The 17,558-nt window shown below is 40.7% G+C and overlaps 2 protein-coding genes across 4 annotated transcripts in view; one reads left to right on the plus strand and one right to left on the minus strand.

Annotated features, from left to right (window-relative positions):
* Positions 1 to 1,077, plus strand: part of LOC131349354 (uncharacterized) — a 3,207-nt gene extending 2,130 nt beyond the window's left edge. The window contains exons 1-2 of the mRNA XM_058384965.1: positions 1 to 597; positions 735 to 1,077. The exon at positions 1 to 597 is cut by the window's left edge and continues 2,130 nt beyond it. Coding sequence (XP_058240948.1) covers positions 1 to 597; positions 735 to 897 — 760 coding nt within the window. The 3' untranslated portion in view covers positions 898 to 1,077. The remainder of the gene's footprint in view (positions 598 to 734) is intronic.
* lpcat4 (lysophosphatidylcholine acyltransferase 4) overlaps positions 1 to 16,259 on the minus strand; it is an 18,462-nt gene extending 2,203 nt beyond the window's left edge. The window contains exons 1-13 of one of the 3 annotated variants that reach the window (XM_058384961.1): positions 15,792 to 16,251; positions 14,663 to 15,026; positions 14,412 to 14,524; positions 14,201 to 14,261; positions 14,039 to 14,097; positions 13,733 to 13,767; positions 13,096 to 13,150; positions 12,896 to 12,978; positions 12,632 to 12,757; positions 11,528 to 11,678; positions 11,312 to 11,404; positions 10,297 to 10,432; positions 6,797 to 7,335 (exon numbers count right to left, since the gene is read on the minus strand). In XM_058384961.1, coding sequence (XP_058240944.1) covers positions 7,154 to 7,335; positions 10,297 to 10,432; positions 11,312 to 11,404; positions 11,528 to 11,678; positions 12,632 to 12,757; positions 12,896 to 12,978; positions 13,096 to 13,150; positions 13,733 to 13,767; positions 14,039 to 14,097; positions 14,201 to 14,261; positions 14,412 to 14,524; positions 14,663 to 15,026; positions 15,792 to 15,881 — 1,548 coding nt within the window. In that variant the 5' untranslated portion in view covers positions 15,882 to 16,251 and the 3' untranslated portion in view covers positions 6,797 to 7,153. Of the gene's footprint in view, positions 1 to 6,796; positions 7,336 to 8,954; positions 9,696 to 10,296; positions 10,433 to 11,311; positions 11,405 to 11,527; positions 11,679 to 12,631; positions 12,758 to 12,895; positions 12,979 to 13,095; positions 13,151 to 13,732; positions 13,768 to 14,038; positions 14,098 to 14,200; positions 14,262 to 14,411; positions 14,525 to 14,662; positions 15,027 to 15,791 lie in introns of those variants that run through there. The other 2 variants (XM_058384963.1, XM_058384962.1) reach the window with 2 other exon arrangements.
* Positions 16,260 to 17,558: the final 1,299 nt, after the last annotated feature.

Below are 17,558 nucleotides of genomic sequence, written 5' to 3' on the forward strand. Positions count from 1 at the left end.
GATATATTCTATATCAAGTCAATCACCTACATTGGGTGTTGGTCAGAGAGTGATTACAGAAGAACAGGAACTTGATTTATTTAGGCGATTCCCTTTGTATCGTCCTTTGTATGCATTTTACCCTGCACAGCATCCTCACCAACCACCATTTCATATGCCTTCATTACAGGCAAATGGACCACCAAGGGTTCCACCATTTTTTCATCCAACTCTTTCTCCAAATCTCATGCTACCAGGTGACCAGTTCACATATAGATGCCAGCAGCCAAGTCTTCAACCGTGTTATATGTTGCCAAACCCTTTTATTCCTGACAGGATATTCAACATGACAAACACTACATTTGGGGACTGCCCACCTCAGCTGAACTGTATTCAACCTGCAGCAGTATCTCATTTGAAAATGAATTCCTCTCCTTCATTACTGCACATGAACTCACCAGTTCCAGTGAATATCAGTGGTAGAGAACTTAATCTTAATCTTCATTCTATCCCTCCAAAACTGAACGAAAACTTCAGGCTGTGGCAGGAGTACCGTAAAGTTGCAAGGACAGTCTACACTAGCGGTCCTGATCTGGAGGCCTTAGCATGCTTCTTCATGTAAGTATCGAATTGGAAAAGTTGTCGAATAGATGGATTTTCCAGCCCAGTATCCCCCCTCTTGATATAATGTCTTTCAATTAAATCAACATGAAATGGTGATGTACTTTTGTAATACATTCGTCCTGTTTCTCTAGACAAGCAATTCACTCCCTTCAAGTTCAATGTCCTGATGTTCCGTTCTCGGCAGCAGTGAGGAAAGCTACTTTGGAGTGGGAGGTTCACTCCAACGTTGATCGTATAAAGTACTACCACATGGCCCAGAAGTCAGTAACCCCAAAAAAAAAGACCTTAATGTGACATAGATGCACTGTATTTTCAATTCTCAAATTTGATGGTGTTCTGGTAATAGCTATAATTCAAATCACAGGCTTATATTAATGGACTAATACATTATCTACACCAACCAGGCATAATATTATGACCACTTGCCTAATATTGGTGTTGGTCTCCCCTTTTGCTGTCAAAACAGCCCTGACCCGTCCTGCACTGTGTATTCTGACACCTTTCTATCATAACTTCTTTAGCAATTTGAGCAACAGTAGCTCGTCTGTTGGATCGGATCACACGGGCCAGCCTTCACTCCCCACGTGCATCAATGACCCTTGGCCGCCCATGATCCTGACACCAGTTCACCACGGTTCCTTCCTTGCGCCACTTTTGATAGATACTGACCACTGCAGACCGGGAACACCCCACAAGAGCTGCAGTTTTGGAGATGCTCTGATCCAGTGTTCTAGCCATCACAATTTGGCCCTTGTCAAACTCAGCCATGATGAGGAGATAATCAGTGTTATTCACTTCACCTGGCAGTGCTCATAATGTTATGCCTGATCAGTGTATAGAAACTACTCATTCACAGGGACTTACACATAACCAAAGTCTAATTATAAATAGAAAATATGTTGCTCTTGTTACTATACTGATATTGGTGAAGATATGCTGAAGCTTTCTCATGATTTCTAATTTATAGAAGGAGTCTTAGGTCTCAGCGGGTTTGTAGTTAGTTAATATTTTCAGGACGGTGGACTTTGCGCTTTCTGGTTTCTTGGTAACATGATAGTCTGTGATATTTTTTTTCCCTGTTGTTATTAACTGAAGTTCAAGAGAGACAAACGAGAGGCTGTTGTTGTTATCTGTTACAACACAACTTTGCTTGTGGCCAGTGCATAATGGTATGGATCATTTTAAAAATGATTACTATAAAAGCTGTTAAAATGTGAGAAATTAAAAACTGTAATTTTTGACAACTTACTTTATAATTATAAAAGGAATAAAACACCTCAGGACATGACAGTTCTATGATAGGGATATAATAGAACCTTGAAACAAATAAGCCTTTGAATACACAAACAATTTCCAGAGAAGTAGGATGTCTTGGGCTTATTACCTCTTTTCTACCTCTGGAAACTGTGTATCTTGCTTGATGTTCACTCCATCATGACCGTAGATCCTAGATATATCTGTGTTACTTTAGGTACATTGAATTAGAAAAGAAGGAACTGGAAGGCAACAGGGCAAAGCAGGAACCCAGTGAACAGTCAGGCAAGTTTAAATGCAAGATGTGAAGGAAATGAACCTGTTAGTGATGTTAAAAATAAATAAATAATAAAAATAAATTAGCTTATTAAAACACAAACAAAATAAATAAACAGAAATCCTGGGGCTAGAACGTGATGTTATTTTTTCCTCCATCTAAAGGAAATGTTCTAGTGCAGAATCCTTGTATAGTGACTGATGAGGCAGCAAATATCAATGGTCAGGACCTGGCTGAAAAGGAACTATTGGAATATAGTGAGCTCATGAAAGATCTGGAGTCAAAGGTCAAAGAAGGGTCAGAAATAGCTAAGGAGACAGAAAATGTGGATGAGACTGAAGGCCAACTCTTTGAATATCTTAATGAGATTTGCAGTCAGATATCTCCAACTGAGGTAAAAAAAAAAAAAAACCCAAAAACGTTAGACTCGTACGTTAAAACTTCCAATACTCAATTTATCCAAGATTTCTTTTTCTCTCAGGTTGAGGACGAATTAGACGTGGCATGTATTTCTTCCCTGCTATTTTCAGACTCAAACACTGCTGATATGCCAGTGCAGCAGGGGGTTGTGGTTAGTAACTCTATTAATGCATCTAAACTTTATCAAAGCTTTTATATATAATTTATAATGGTGTATATGGCAATGTTAAAATCATCTATAATATCTGCAAGAAAATACACCTCAGAAATTTCTGTATGCAAATGATCAAATGCTCCATTTCTACTTGTCTAGGACAATGCGCAAGATGTACCAAGAGCTACTGCTGTAGAGCCAGAAGCATGCCATTCAAGTAATAAGACCAAATTTGGATACATTTCTGCATCACAAGCAAAATTTCCTTCTGTTCCAGAAACACAATCTCTTCCACCTCTCCAGTCGGGTCTGTATGTGACCGAAGGTAGAGTTCCTCCGACCCTCCCTTCCTTTAAGATTCCCAATCTACCAAATCAGCCACGAAACATCCCAGGGGTGGCATTCCCCAAGAGATATGTCCAGGTTTTTCCACAAACAGACAAAGCGGTTTTCCATCAAAGTGGTTTTCCACCTCAGCAGAAAGACTTCACTCAGAATACATTTCAATTGTTGCATCCACCACCCACGGATCTACCTCCCTTCCATAGTGCTCCATACCAGAATGCCACTCAGTGGTCACAATTTGTGCCAGAACATCCAAGTTCTGTACCCCCTGTGTTAGTTCAGGGGACTGTAGCAAACTCCAACGATACATTTCAGACCGATTTGCCCGACTACCATTTTCATTCTCAACAAAGGAACAGAAGTGAACTAAATCTGTTAGATGTAGAAAACCAAGTACATTTGTTATCATCCTATACACATGAAACAGCTCATGACATAGAAGGGCTTAGACCAACTTTCGTGTATAAAAACAATAACCTCGTTGCTCCCTCTTCATCAACTGCAAACTCAACCATTACTGAACCAGTAAGAGTTTTCCAAAATGACTCACAATTCAGTCTTGATCGCATGTCTATTAACATTCAGAAAGAAAATCGGACAGGATATAAAAAGGACAATTTAAGTGTTGTCCCAAAAATAGATTACATTGGGGATATAATATCACCAAAAGGACTAGGAATCTTCACAGCAAGCAATTCCATTCTAGGTGAAAGGGAAAGTGAGGTTTATAGCTTAACACCTTACTCTGAAACTGTATCAAATGAAGTCAAATGCTTAGCTGACAACTTGACAGACTGCCCTATTGGCATACAGAAAAATGCTTTGCCTTCAGAATCAGATACAGATACAAGTTCAGTTGAGAATTTGAAGTTAAATATGGACAAAATGAAGCTACTCGATGACATGTTGCAACCAACTGATGCAATTCCCCAAACAGTGGAAGATCTATTAAATGATCTTATACAAGAGACAGGAGAGCTGCCAGGTCAGATAGATGAAGTGGCTGGTTGCAGTATGCAGGTCAACAATCCACAATATTTCCATGTGTCAAGAAGTAAATCCTATACAGATTGTGCTCTTCAGGTTCCACAGGATGATACAGACATAGTAACCCAAAGAGTATATGATGCTGTAGCAAATGACCAGGTAAATGAAATGAGTAACTCAAAGATTAAAGCATACAATATGCAAGAAGAGCCAAGTATCCAGAACCTGGTGATTAGAGAAGTCCAAACAAATTCACCAGGGCTAGAATCATTCGCGCCTGACTGGGTAGATTCGGCAGCACCATTGGAAATTTTAAGTTTGGGACTGGACATTTCACGTAAGCTTGACAGGGAAGTATTTCTTGGATTTCCCCAACAAGACGTTGATAAGAGCAATGAAACAAACAGTCCACTAGAGGACACATTTGGTGTTGAGAAGGCTTCAGCAACAAAAGAAGTAATGAGGACGGCTAGAGAGATGATCGAGGAGACGGATGAGCATGAGGACAAGGGCACAGAAAATGATACGAGTAGACAGAAAGAAACAAATAGAGTGCAGTCCAAACAAATGATGAGCCAACAAACACAACCAGAAAGTACTGTGGCAAATGAAAAGGTGGCTGTTAAAATGGGGCAGATGACACCAGAAATGTTAGAGTTCAACACAAGTCTAGAAGTGCGAAATGGATCAAGGGTGGAAGAAATGATATCTGCTGGTAGTTTATGCACAAGTGAAGCTGAATTAGGCCGAGATGGATATACAGAAAATACAGAATCTGAACAGCATAAACACAACAGTTCCAGTAATGATCAAGTAGGTGTAGAGGAAAGCGAGAATAAAGCGTTGGACAGTATTAAAAAGGTCGAGACAAAAACAAGTGGAATTCTGTACCAAAGCAAATGTGACAGAGCGAAAACTCCAAGTCCTAAAGGAAGAAAGAAGGTTGAGATGGAAAATGAAACGGTGAAAAGATCAGCAGTTGTGCAAACTCCGATTACGGAAAAACCAAGAGAGAGAGAGAGCATATTCAAGACAGAGCACAGACATCTGGCGAGGCAAAGTCCGAAGAAAGCTGAAACAGACGATTTGTTTGGCCGGAAAGAGAAAAATCAAAAAACAGTAGTGAAAGCGAGAGATGGATCTGGTGGACATCAGAAAAGTAGGACTAATAAAGAGGAAAGGCAAACACCAAGAAGATCAGAAAGAATAAACAAACAAAGAAAAAATGCTCAAAGTCATACTATATTTGTTATGAATACTAGAACAACAAGAAGGGACTTTAATTCACTTATATCTGAAGATGTAGCAAGAACACAGAAGGTAAAAAAGACACAAAATCCGAATAGTGAAACGGACGGAGACACGAAACAACCACTGGTAGAGGGCAAGAAAAATATCCAAGCACCAGACATCAAGAGTGACTCTAATTCTGATATTGCGACAGGAAGGGGAACAAGAGGAGAAGTTGGTGTTGCATTTGTGAAGAAAAAAAATTCCAGTAAGGGTGATCACATTTACAAAAGAAGATATAAAACAAGGCAACATTATAATATAACTCTTGAAAAGCAAGTGGGAAACAGAAAAGAGGGAGCGGGAACTACGAGACGCAGTCAAAGAACGAGAAAATGTAATCTCTGCTTTAAAGGGCCTGTAAAAAACAGCAGCGGCGATACAGAACTAAGAAGTGAGAACATAAGAGAAGGCAGTCCAGAGGCTGAGGAAGCTGCAGTGAAATGTCCTGAAAGAACGGAAGGGGAATTGAAACACCCCCCCAAAAAACATGCCTTTCCAGTCACAACTGAGAAGGTAAAGGAAATAAAAAAGGAGAGTCGAGGCAAGGAAGAGTCCAATTATGAGCAACGCAAAGCTAAAGATTGCTCTGGAGACAAAAGAACAGACAAAATACATACAAGAAGCTACTTAGCATCACTGCAGTGCCAGGTGGAAATCAAGGGGAAAGAGATGGAATCATATGGTAGAAATAAAAGCAAAAATCAAATAAAGGAGAGTGGAGTAAACATGGTTTTAAGGGAGAGGCCACAGAAAGAGGAAAGGGTTGATCTTAAAGAAGCAAGGAACAAAGATGCTGGAATTACAAGGCACACTGTAGCAGGGAGTACTGAGGGAGAGACCAGAAAAGAAGAGATGACCACAGGTATTCTAACTAGCATAAATAAATCGATCCTAGAACAGAATATAGAAAGGCAGAGAAAGAAACCGAGGCCTGCTTCAAATGCCAGGACCACGCGTGGAAGGACACTAAGAAGCAGCAGCAGAGCGAGAGTGAAGAGCTCACAATAAAACGTGGCGATTTGTTTGTTTACGGTCACCACGGAAACTAGACAAGGATCAGTAGAACGAAATGAAAAATTGAGAAATGCAGATGAAGTTGATAAAGAGTGAAAAGAGAGCGTGAGCGGTAGGAACGGACATCCAGCAAAAAAAAAAAAAAACACTGAAACAGGAACATGTTTTGTGCAGTTATAAAACCAAGCCACTGTGGACAAACACAGAAACTTAAAATCTAAGGACAGACAGGATTTTAGAACCTGCAGCCTCACCCAGAGGATCCATAAAGAAAAAGGAAGAAGGAGAAACCAACTCCCAGCAGAAAACAAACAAGTCAAAGAAAAAGAAACCGAAAGTGATCGAAAAATTAAACAAGAGGATGAAATTCACTTTTATATGTGTATTTTTTATTTACAACCATAATATATTAAAATGTAAGATAATGTATAATGTCAGTCTCACAAATAGGGATATATAAAAAGACACAGAAATACAAAACAAAATCCTTCAGTTAATATTTAAAAAACAGTAAAAGTACCAAGGCACTAAGTTTCTGATTGTATAGTGGCTTTTAACCGTGGAGTAATGACTTTGGTTTACCTTTAATACAAAAACAAGATATAATACAGTCAAACCCCACAACGAGTCCATCACACACATCTGTAAACACTGAATGTATACTAAAACGCACACACACAATCTTCCCTCGCGTTTCGCAAATCCACACACACAAACAAAAATACAATCTTTGCTAAAAATCCTCCGCTACATGGATTCTGTGTACGCTTTAGAAATGTCCCAGTTGTCCGATTAAAAGAATTTCCTTAGTCACACTTTTTGTTCAGTACATTTCGGTTGTGAATGCCGTTGTTATTGCGACTGGTCTTTCCGTTCGGAATGCCGTTGTGATTTTTGTCTGCCACGAGTCTTAGTCCTTCATGCTCGAAGTACTCTTTAAAGAGCTTCTGATATGTCGGATGAGTCATTAGCAGGTTATACAACGCTCCTGTGGGGAGGAAGACAGGCACTGATTATTACATTATCTATAAGACATCATTCCACAGTTATACTGGGTTCTCAAATCTGATTGGTCGGAAGGTGTTTATTTGAATTTAAGTTTAGATTTTCTATAAGATAAGATAAACCTTTATTCGTGCCCACACACACAACTCTGACATTAGTCCCATCTGTAATTCAAATCCGTATTAACAGCTCAGTCCGTTTCAGTGCTTTGTAACAATCATTAAATTCTTGAAAACAAGTTGCGCTATTTTGACTAATTCACTTTAAGCTGCACCTGGGAAAGCCAGGCATCTCCAGTCTTCACGGTCATCTTCACTGAATCACTACAATCCTGTAGCATTCCCGATTGCCCTAAAGTTTCCATCATCATCAACATCATTTCCATCCATAATAATGGCCTTAATGGTAATGATATCCTTTGAGCACTCTGGTTCAAAATCACTCAAAATTAACCACAGAACCCTCTCCTGAATCATTTACAGCTTGCTTACGTGTCAATCATTACACTTTACAGCTCCACCAACACACATGCTCGGAAGGTGAACGCCAAAAAGCTCTTAACAGCTTCACATCCATCGAACACTAGTCAATGGATAACCGACTTCCTGTCAGAGGACGGGATGTGTAGTTAGCTCATCACCTGTCTGACCTTTTAACCATCAGCACAGGCACACCTCAAGGTTGTGCTCTCTTGCCACTATTGTTTCCACTTTATATAAATGACTGCTGATCATCAAGCTTTTGATGTTAATGAGTGGGTCAGCAGTCACAGTTAGTCCATGTACAAGAGAGAGGCAGCTAAACACATTGAAAACTGTGGGGGAGGGGGAAAAAAATAAATATCACCAGTCTGCCTTTCCTCTGAGGCTGAACAACACTGCAGTTAATGTAGTAGAGCGAGTCATGTTCCGGAGAACTGCCTTCACCAACACCCTAAAGTGGTCTAACCACATTCATGTCATCTGTAAAACCACCTGAACTCCGTTCCTCCTGAGACAGTTTAACAACTCAAAGTCAAACTTATCCTCATTGCTTTGTTCAATGTTGTTGTTATTGAGTGAATGGCTTCTCACTGGAAGCTCTCGTTAGTCTTCATTGTTATATATATATATATGTATATATATATATATATATATATATATATATATATATATATATATATATATATATATATATGTATATTGCCAAAAGTATTCGCTCACCCATCCAAATAATCAGAATCAGGTGTTCCAATCACTTCCATGGCCACAGGTGTATAAAATCAAGCACCTAGGCATGCAGACTGTTTTTACAAACATTTGTGAAAGAATGGGTCGCTCTCAGGAGCTCAGTGAATTCCAGCGTGGAACTGTGATAGGATGCCACCTGTGCAACAAATCCAGTCGTGAAATTTCCTCGCTCCTAAATATTCCACAGTCAACTGTCAGCTGTATTATAAGAACGTGGAAGTGTTTGGGAACGACAGCAACTCAGCCACGAAGTGGTAGGCCACGTAAACTGACGGAGCGGGGTCAGCGGATGCTGAGGCGCATAGTGCGAAGAGGTCGCCAACTTTCTGCAGAGTCAATCGCTACAGACCTCCAAATTTCATGTGGACTTCAGATTAGCTCAAGAACAGTGCGCAGAGAGCTTCATGGAATGGGTTTCCATGGCCGAGCAGCTGCATCCAAGCCATACATCACCAAGTGCAATGCAAAGCGTCGGATGCAGTGGTGTAAAGCACGCCGCCACTGGACTATAGAGCAGTGGAGACACGTTCTCTGGAGTGACGAATCGCGCTTCTCCATCTGGCAATCTGATGGACGAGTCTGGGTTTGGCGGTTGCCAGGAGAACGGTACTTGTCTGACTGCATTGTGCCAAGTGTAAAGTTTGGTGGAGGGGGGATTATGGTGTGGGGTTGTTTTTCAGGAGCTGGGCTTGGCCCCTTAGTTCCAGTGAAAGGAACTCTGAATGCTTCAGCATACCAAGACATTTTGGACAATTCCATGCTCCTAACTTTGTGGGAACAGTTTGGAGCTGGCCCCTTCCTCTTCCAACATGACTGTGCACCAGTGCACAAAGCAAGGTCCATAAAGACATGGATGACAGAGTCTGGTGTGGATGAACTTGACTGGCCTGCACAGAGTCCTGACCTCAACCCGATAGAACACCTTTGGGATGAATTAGAGCGGAGACTGAGAGCCAGGCCTTCTCGTCCAACATCAGTGTGTGACCTCACAAATGCGCTTCTGGAAGAATGGTCAAAAATTCCCATAAACACACTCCTAAACCTTGTGGACAGCCTTCCCAGAAGAGTTGAAGCTGTTATAGCTGCCAAGGGTGGACCGACATCATATTGAACCCTATGGATTAGGAATGGGATGTCACTTAAGTTCATATGCGAGTCAAGGCAGGTGAGCGAATACTTTTGGCAACATACTGTACATACATACACATATATACATTATATATACATATATACATATATACATTATATATATATATATATATATATATATATAGATATATATATATATATATATATATATATATATATATATATATATATATATATATATATATACACACACACATACACACATATAAACACAAGATCAAGTCAAATGAAAGAGATTCCAAGTCTGATCTGATTCCAATCGACTGACAGATTGTAATCATTGACAAATTGCAGTGGTATAAAAGAAATAAACCACTTCAGGACATGGTGTTATAATCGCCTTCAGGTTGATAACAGTCAGGCCACATCACGCCACCGGATAGCTGATCATTTTCTGATAACACCACAGCTGGTCACATTTTGTCCTTGTCCTTACATATTGCTGTCAAACATTACATTTAAAAGGAACAAACAAACAAAAAAAAAAAATCCATATCTCTGATTTTTGCCAGCCCTGCTGCCAATGAAGTTCATTGAAGCAATCATGTTTCTTCATTTGTACTCACCCTCAGTTGGTTGTCCTCTATTGGTCAACTCAGAGTACATCTCTGTAATGTTGTATTGAGCAACTCCCACCAGCGCTGCCATGAGGCCAGACAGGTCCTCTGAACTTAGCAAACCATCACCGTTACTGTCATACAGCTGCAGACACACACACACACACACATCATTTTCATATGCATAATTCTGACTGTTTTATTAATAAAGTCTACACTCGGTAGACTGGGTTTTGTCTGTGAGGACTGCATTTGTTGTTTAAAAAGGATAAACAAATCGTGTAAACCAGAGAGATGTATCTGGCAGAAAAGCAAACCCTTCTGAAGCTGAAAACTTGAAAAACAAAAAAGTGGGCGCAGACTGGAATTGAGAAAGAAATTGAGAGATGAGCCACAAAAGTACCCTCTAATAAAGTGATAGAAAACAATCATGTATAGATAAAGAAAGGATCTGCTTATGATCCAAAACAACAGTTAAGCATGATGGAGGTAAGGGTCATAAGCTTGGGCTTGGATGGCTGTTTCTGAACATCTGCTATCTTTTACTATACATTTGCTCACCTAAAAGCTGGCAGCCAAAGATGCCATGTTCCAATTTGTTGAACACCTACGTAAATTTCAGGAAATTAAATTCTGATCTATTGCCTCATTAGTGCATAGCAAAAACAAAACAACTGGCCTTACCACGCCAACACTTTCTTACGGGGACTGTATAGAGATGTAACAAGAGAGTAAGATTACAGACTTCTTCAGTAATCAGTCACTTACCCACACTGGGGGTCACTCAGCTAAACTAAACACATTCAAAATTATATTTGTTGTGTGGTTAAGTCAATAGCCAAGCCATGGAGATTGTTGTGTTGTGGTTTCTGATGGTATTATGATCAGGGATTATCTCTGTCCAAACTGATAAAGGTGTAGATCTTCTAGCTTGGCAGCCACATGCTCTTTTGTCACTAATACAAAAGGCTCCATTACAGCTCTTTGAACATGGAACAATTGAAGCCACACACCACAAACTCACCGGGAATGCAGTGTGAAGAAGAGACTCGGGCGTCCGGAGTCCTGCAGCCGTACATAAGCTCAAACATAGCTGCCTCAGATCCAGTGTGTCACCCTAAATCACACAGCAGTTTATTAGTAGTACAAGTGTATACAAAAGAGCAAATAACTACTTATATTCACACACACACACGTCGTTTAAGTGAAGTTTGCATATGTAGTGTCTCACACACATTACCTTGGAGTAAAAGGAACAGACTTGTGCTGCCGTCTGTCTGTCTGCGAGTCCCAAAAAGGAAGTCAAATCATCGACAGTGATCTTGACCTGTCCTGAGTGACATCTGTCAATCATTGTGTTGAGCAAAGTCTCCACTTGAGCGTTACTAAAACTAGAGAGAAAGAGAGCGAGAGAGAGAGGAAGAACAAGGAGGACAGTGTGAAAGAAATATTTAAGTGAAATTCAGATGCCAGTTTGAATGAGACTGGTTGAAATTTGGCAACCAGTGAAGAACCAGCACTACTTTCTTATACAAGGACTATAGTCAAAAATATCTAAGCCAATTTCCCCAGTTTTGTCTCCATTGGACAAAGCGCAAAAATGCTTGTTTTACTGTATTGTTCATAAAAACACTCAAAAAAGTGCTAAATTTAAGATATGTGAAATATGGCCGTTGAAATATTGTATACAACTTCAGGCTATATTGTCAACCACTATCACACACACAGCTATTTTGCATAGGTACACACGTACACCTGCTCGTTCATGCAATTATGCAAACCACCAAACAGTCATGCAGACACAGGTCAGGAGCTTTAATTAATGTTCACATAACATCAGAACAGAGGAAAATGTGATCTCCATGAACAACTTTGGTTGTTACACAAATAAGCTACAGACTCACTGAAACTGGCTAGATGATGAATGGAAAAAAGACCAGATAACTTTTTTTTTCCCAGTCTGTAGCTGTACAGTTTCTGCTCTTTATGCTGCTGATATGGTTGTGTCACATTCGCCTATCTGTGACACAGTTTCTGAGACACTTTTCTGCTCAGCATAGTTATTTGACTTTGCTCTGACTCTTCTTATCAAAAAGCTGTTTCCTCCCACAGAACTGCTGCTCACTGGATGTTTTTTTCACACCATTTTCACATCTGATCCCAGATCATCATCATCATCATCCATTTGTGAAATACTTAAACTAGTCCATCTGGAAGCAACATCCATGCCATGTTCAGAATCACAGAGATCAAAATCTATCTATCAGCCATACCATTGCCTGATTACATAATCGCATGAGGTCAATGTATACAGGTGGACACACACCAAATTACACCAACTTACCCTTGAATTTTGAGTAATTTCAGTGTTTCTCTGGAAGGACACTCGAGAGGAAGAGAGAGGCCGCCTAATTTTGTAACAGGAAAAAGGCCTTCCATGACGTAGTCTGTAGCAGGAACTCCCAGGGCTCTGGAATAAACACACACAATCGAAAAATGTTCAGGCAAAAAAGGTCCTCATTGAAAATCCATTATGTAAAAGTACACTACTGTAAACACGCCAGATTTAAACAGCGTATAGAAATATTGTGTGCGTCATCTGACTCACTTGGCCATGAGTTTCTGAACGTTATCAGCAAATAAGTCAGGGTTCTCCTTTTCCTCCTGGGAAGGTGTGTAGACAGGCAGAAACTACAGCAAAAGGAAACAATTAATGGTCATTTCATTGCCTTCGGTTGTTGCTGAGATGACCGTTGGAGAGAGAGAGAGAGATCGATTTAGAGAGATGGCGATCACAGAAGCTCATACCTCCACCGTAACGTTGCTGTGGAACTGAGCCGCGGTGTACCAGAGACAATCGAGCCTGCGACCAAAAAGAAAGACTTAGACACATCAAGATACGTTCAGAATCATGTATTTAGCTTCTAAACACTCGGGTTATGGGATATGACCACGATCAATTAATTTATCCCTTGATTAATTAATTAAACCTTTGTTGTATAGTTTTTGTAGGAAAAAATTAGAACACACAATACAAATATTTCTCCTGATGCAGATTTAGTAGATTCGCGAGTCTCCAGTATCAGGGCTTTGTAGCAGTCACAGGTAAAGCTTTCTGACACTTGGTAACACATGGCTTTCTGTTTCTTGGTAACAAGACAGACTGTTCTTGTTTTTGTCTTATTAACTACTAGAGAAAGAACAAAAGAGAGACTGGTGAAAGAAAGTCCGTTGCTAACTGCTAATAAACAAGCGAAGCAAGGAAACGACCTTCTTCCACAGACATTACAAAACATTAAACATCATTATCAGGAGTGGTGGATATCAATAGCATCCCTAGCATCACAGCGAATAATCTTTTTGTATTTGCTGCAAACGATTGCTGGAACAATAAAAATAATACCTTATATGTAAAATAAAATATGTATAATTTAAGGTTGCCTACCATGATGCACCTTTCCAAGTCCAGCGCACAGTGTCCTGCAAAAAACACCATTAAAAAAATTAATTTGATTTTAGCTCAAAACAGACAATGTTTAATGTCTTAAAAAAAAGTGTTTTGGTAAATTTCAGAAATGATCTAACATGATTAAAATCCTCTACTAGTATCCTCTACTATCAGCAGATGTCATATTTCTAAATGGTCATTGCCTGAAAGACCAGCTTGGAAATCAACACAAAAAAGATAACAGGCCTTTATTAAGCACAATTATATCTGCTGTGCTGTAGTAGGGTCATATTTCTTACTTACTGTTTTATTAGGGTAGTGAAGCAACACCGGCTGAACTGGAACACCTGCCAAGAAAGCACCTGAGAGAAAAACAGACAGCAGTAATCAGGTAAGAATCCGGTGTTTCGGTTAAATTCCCTTCACTATTTCGTTACTCAGATTATTTTATTATTGCTTACTTACCAGGCTTGAATTTGATAAGGACTCGACCGTTTGTAGTGGTTCCTTCCGGGAACATTAGCATCTGCAGAAACACAGATAGAGAGAGAGAGATGTGTGAACAAGTGGTCATATTCACACTTGCTCTTAGGTGTAAAGCAGCTTAGCAAGTCATTCCAGCATGCCTGCTGCCAGTCAAGCGCTCTCAAATAATGTTTTTAATCTCACATCATACCTGAGGCCAGTAACCATTGGAAGTGAGTCTTTCTTTGATTTGAGTCACACACTTCTTCCTTGACTCAGGATCCTTCCGACTAACCAACACGGCCTGGTTATACTCCAAAAGTGCTGAGAGAGAGAGAGAGAGAGAGAGAGAGAGAAAGAGAGAGAGAAAGAGAGAGAGAAAGAGAGAGAGAGAGTGTGAGTTTCTTCTTTTCCATCCCATATCAACATCTAAACTCTCCCCAAGCCTGAAGCATCTCTCACCCCCAATCACTGGCAGGTTGGTGTTCTCAGAGCGTGACACCACTGTCGGCAATCCCGCTAGGCTGAGTACCAGCATGTCCAGAAAGCCACTGTGGGGTGCCACAGCCAACACCGGTGCCTCTTTCTGCGTAGCCTGCCGACCTTTCACCTTTATCCAGAAGAAGCCCATGGAGAAGAACACAGATCGACTCAGGAAGACCATGATGGGATGGAAAAACCATTTTCTCCAGCCTCGGACAGGTTTCGCCCTCTCCTCCTCAGACAGACCGGCTAGCCGGAGCCGAGCAACAGGCCACATGAGCAGGAAGAACAGGATGGCAAGAGTGATGCGAATAGGGAAGAGGACACATCCCAGTATGATACTCTGTGAGGAGAAAGGTTGTGTTATAAATGAAAGAACAAATTCTTTGCACACATCAAGGATCAAGGTGCTTCGACACAGTACAGATTCTTCAACAGCCAAGAAGGAGATAAAACTATACACCGAATTTGGCCTTTAGACTGTAGAGATGAAGTTTTGCATGGAGTATGGAATTCAAGACAGCTTATATACTGACTTTAAGCTTTACTGAGCTGCACACAGTATTAATTATAGCAAAACGACGCCATATATAATCCCCAGGTTTTAATCACTACATGATCTAACACGTGCTGAAATACTTATTGTTGCAAAACGAGCAGTTTTCTAGTAGATAACTTAGTTACTAGGAAGGAGAATCTTCACCAACGAATGCGCTCGATTAACGCATTTTCTGCGACATCTGCAAATATTTCCTGTTCGGAGCCTACAGGTTTCGATGAGTCGAAAAGGTTTCAGCACGAGTGTGTTGCAAAGAAAGTCTCTTAGTGAAATACGTGCGAATGTGAATTCTCTGAATTATTAGCAAAAGCACCCTCGTTGAAAAAACAAACAAACAAAAAAAACAAACAAACAAAAAAAACAAACAAACATGCATTTGCGCAAAGCGTGCGCAGCCACGGCGTACAGCCGCCCTAAACACCACACGCGAGTTGACCTCTAATTAAAGCACGCGCGCGAGCGCACACAAACACAAAACAGTGGTTATTTTTTAAAAGCTTCGCGCGCGTACACGCAAACTTTTAACGCACAATTTAATGAGATAGATACCCGTATTTTTTGCGCCGTGCTCAGTTTCACTTCGTGAACGAAGGGGTGCGTGTGTCTGTAGGTCGGGGAGGGTCCTCTACATCTCTCCATGGCTGCTCAGAAATAACTCTCCCAGGAACAGCTATTTAAAGTCCTTTAAATCCCCCCCTCGGTGTAAGCAAAGAAGTCTTCTTAGGTGGAGATTAACCAAAGTTTGGCTCTGACGCCAAGATTTCAGCGCGATCCTGGGTTAAAAACGAAACACACCAGTAAAAGGAAAAAAAGGAGTCGTCGGGACAAAAATAGAATCGGTACGGAGTTGTGTTCAGTGCGCGAGGGAGTCGTTTTCTACTGAGCGTTGTTTCTGCTCCTCCTCCGTCCACATGGCTGCTGAAGTGAAGGGAAGAAAGGGTAAATCCCGCCGTGTTACCTGAAGCCACCCCCACTGTGATCATCTACCCCACTCCTAACACACACACACACACACACACAATCATATAGACATCCAGTCAAACCCGTTTTATTGCAGTAACACAGAAACTCAAATGCACTATCGGTTTCACAATACATCTCTTAAGCAAGCTTATTTTCTTCACTCTCAGGACGTTTCTTTCTTCACCATGAGTCTTTACTCTTCAGGGTTTTTCTGTTACGTATGTGTTCCAGCCCTTGGCTTTGAGAAGCACATTTCCGTCCTGGCTTTTGTAAGGTCATTAACTTTCTTACTTCCCGTCTTCACAACTTGTTCTTGTGGCCTACTTTAGAAAACCTCTTTAAGAGAAAAAGAGTTTGTCATCTCACCTCCACTTCCTATCACACTCTGGCTTTTTAAGAATCATTTCTAAACTTTTTTGGCTCTCATTTTAACATTAGGAAGGTTTCGCTTTCACGTATGATTATTTATTTTCTAGTTGATTGGATTTTAGTAGAAATTCACATCACGTGTGTAACCGGGTTTCCTCTGGGTTTTTTCCACCGTCTGAAAATACGCTATATTGCTAAAAGTCTTGCGCATAGCAAGGTGCATAAAGACATGGATGAGCGAGTTTGGCCTGCACCTCAACCCCACAGAACACCTTCGGGATGAATCCAGACCTTCTTGCCTAACATCAGTGCCTGACCTCACGAATGCGCTTCTAGAGAAATGGTCAAACATTCCCATAAACACACTCCTAAACATTGTGGAAAGCCTTCCCAGAAGATTTGAAGCTGTTATAGCTGCAAAAGGGCGGGCCAAATCCATATTACATCCATGTGCATGTAAAGGCAGACGTCCCAGTTTTGGCCTGGCTCGCAGTCTCCGTTCTAATTCATCCCAAAGGTGTTCTATTGGGTTGAGGTCAGGATTCAACTTTGCCGGACCGTGCAGGCCAGTCAAGTTCCTCCACACCAAACTCACTCGTTCCATGTCATTATGGATTTGTGCACTGGTGTGCAGTCATGTTGGGGCAGAAAGTTGCCATCCCCAAACTGTTCCCACAAAATTGGGAGCATTAAAAATTGTTCAAAATGTCTTGGTATGAAGCTGAAGCATTAAGAGTTCCTTTCAGTGGAACTAAGGGGCCGAGCCCAAACCCCTGAAAAACAACCCCAGAATTCAATGACTTGGAGGGGTGTCCCAAAACTTTTGACAATGTAGTGTATGTGAGTAGGTAAAGTTTCACCTCACCTCAATTTACTCACACTTTTAAATACACATGGTACAAATAACCCATTAGATAATTTTTTAACCCTTTAATAAGCCTCTGAATGTCTTTTTGTTTATTGTGTTTGGGTGTAGTTGACTGG

This window comes from Hemibagrus wyckioides, linkage group LG29 (assembly GCF_019097595.1).
Source record: "Hemibagrus wyckioides isolate EC202008001 linkage group LG29, SWU_Hwy_1.0, whole genome shotgun sequence".
NCBI lineage: Eukaryota > Metazoa > Chordata > Actinopteri > Siluriformes > Bagridae > Hemibagrus > Hemibagrus wyckioides.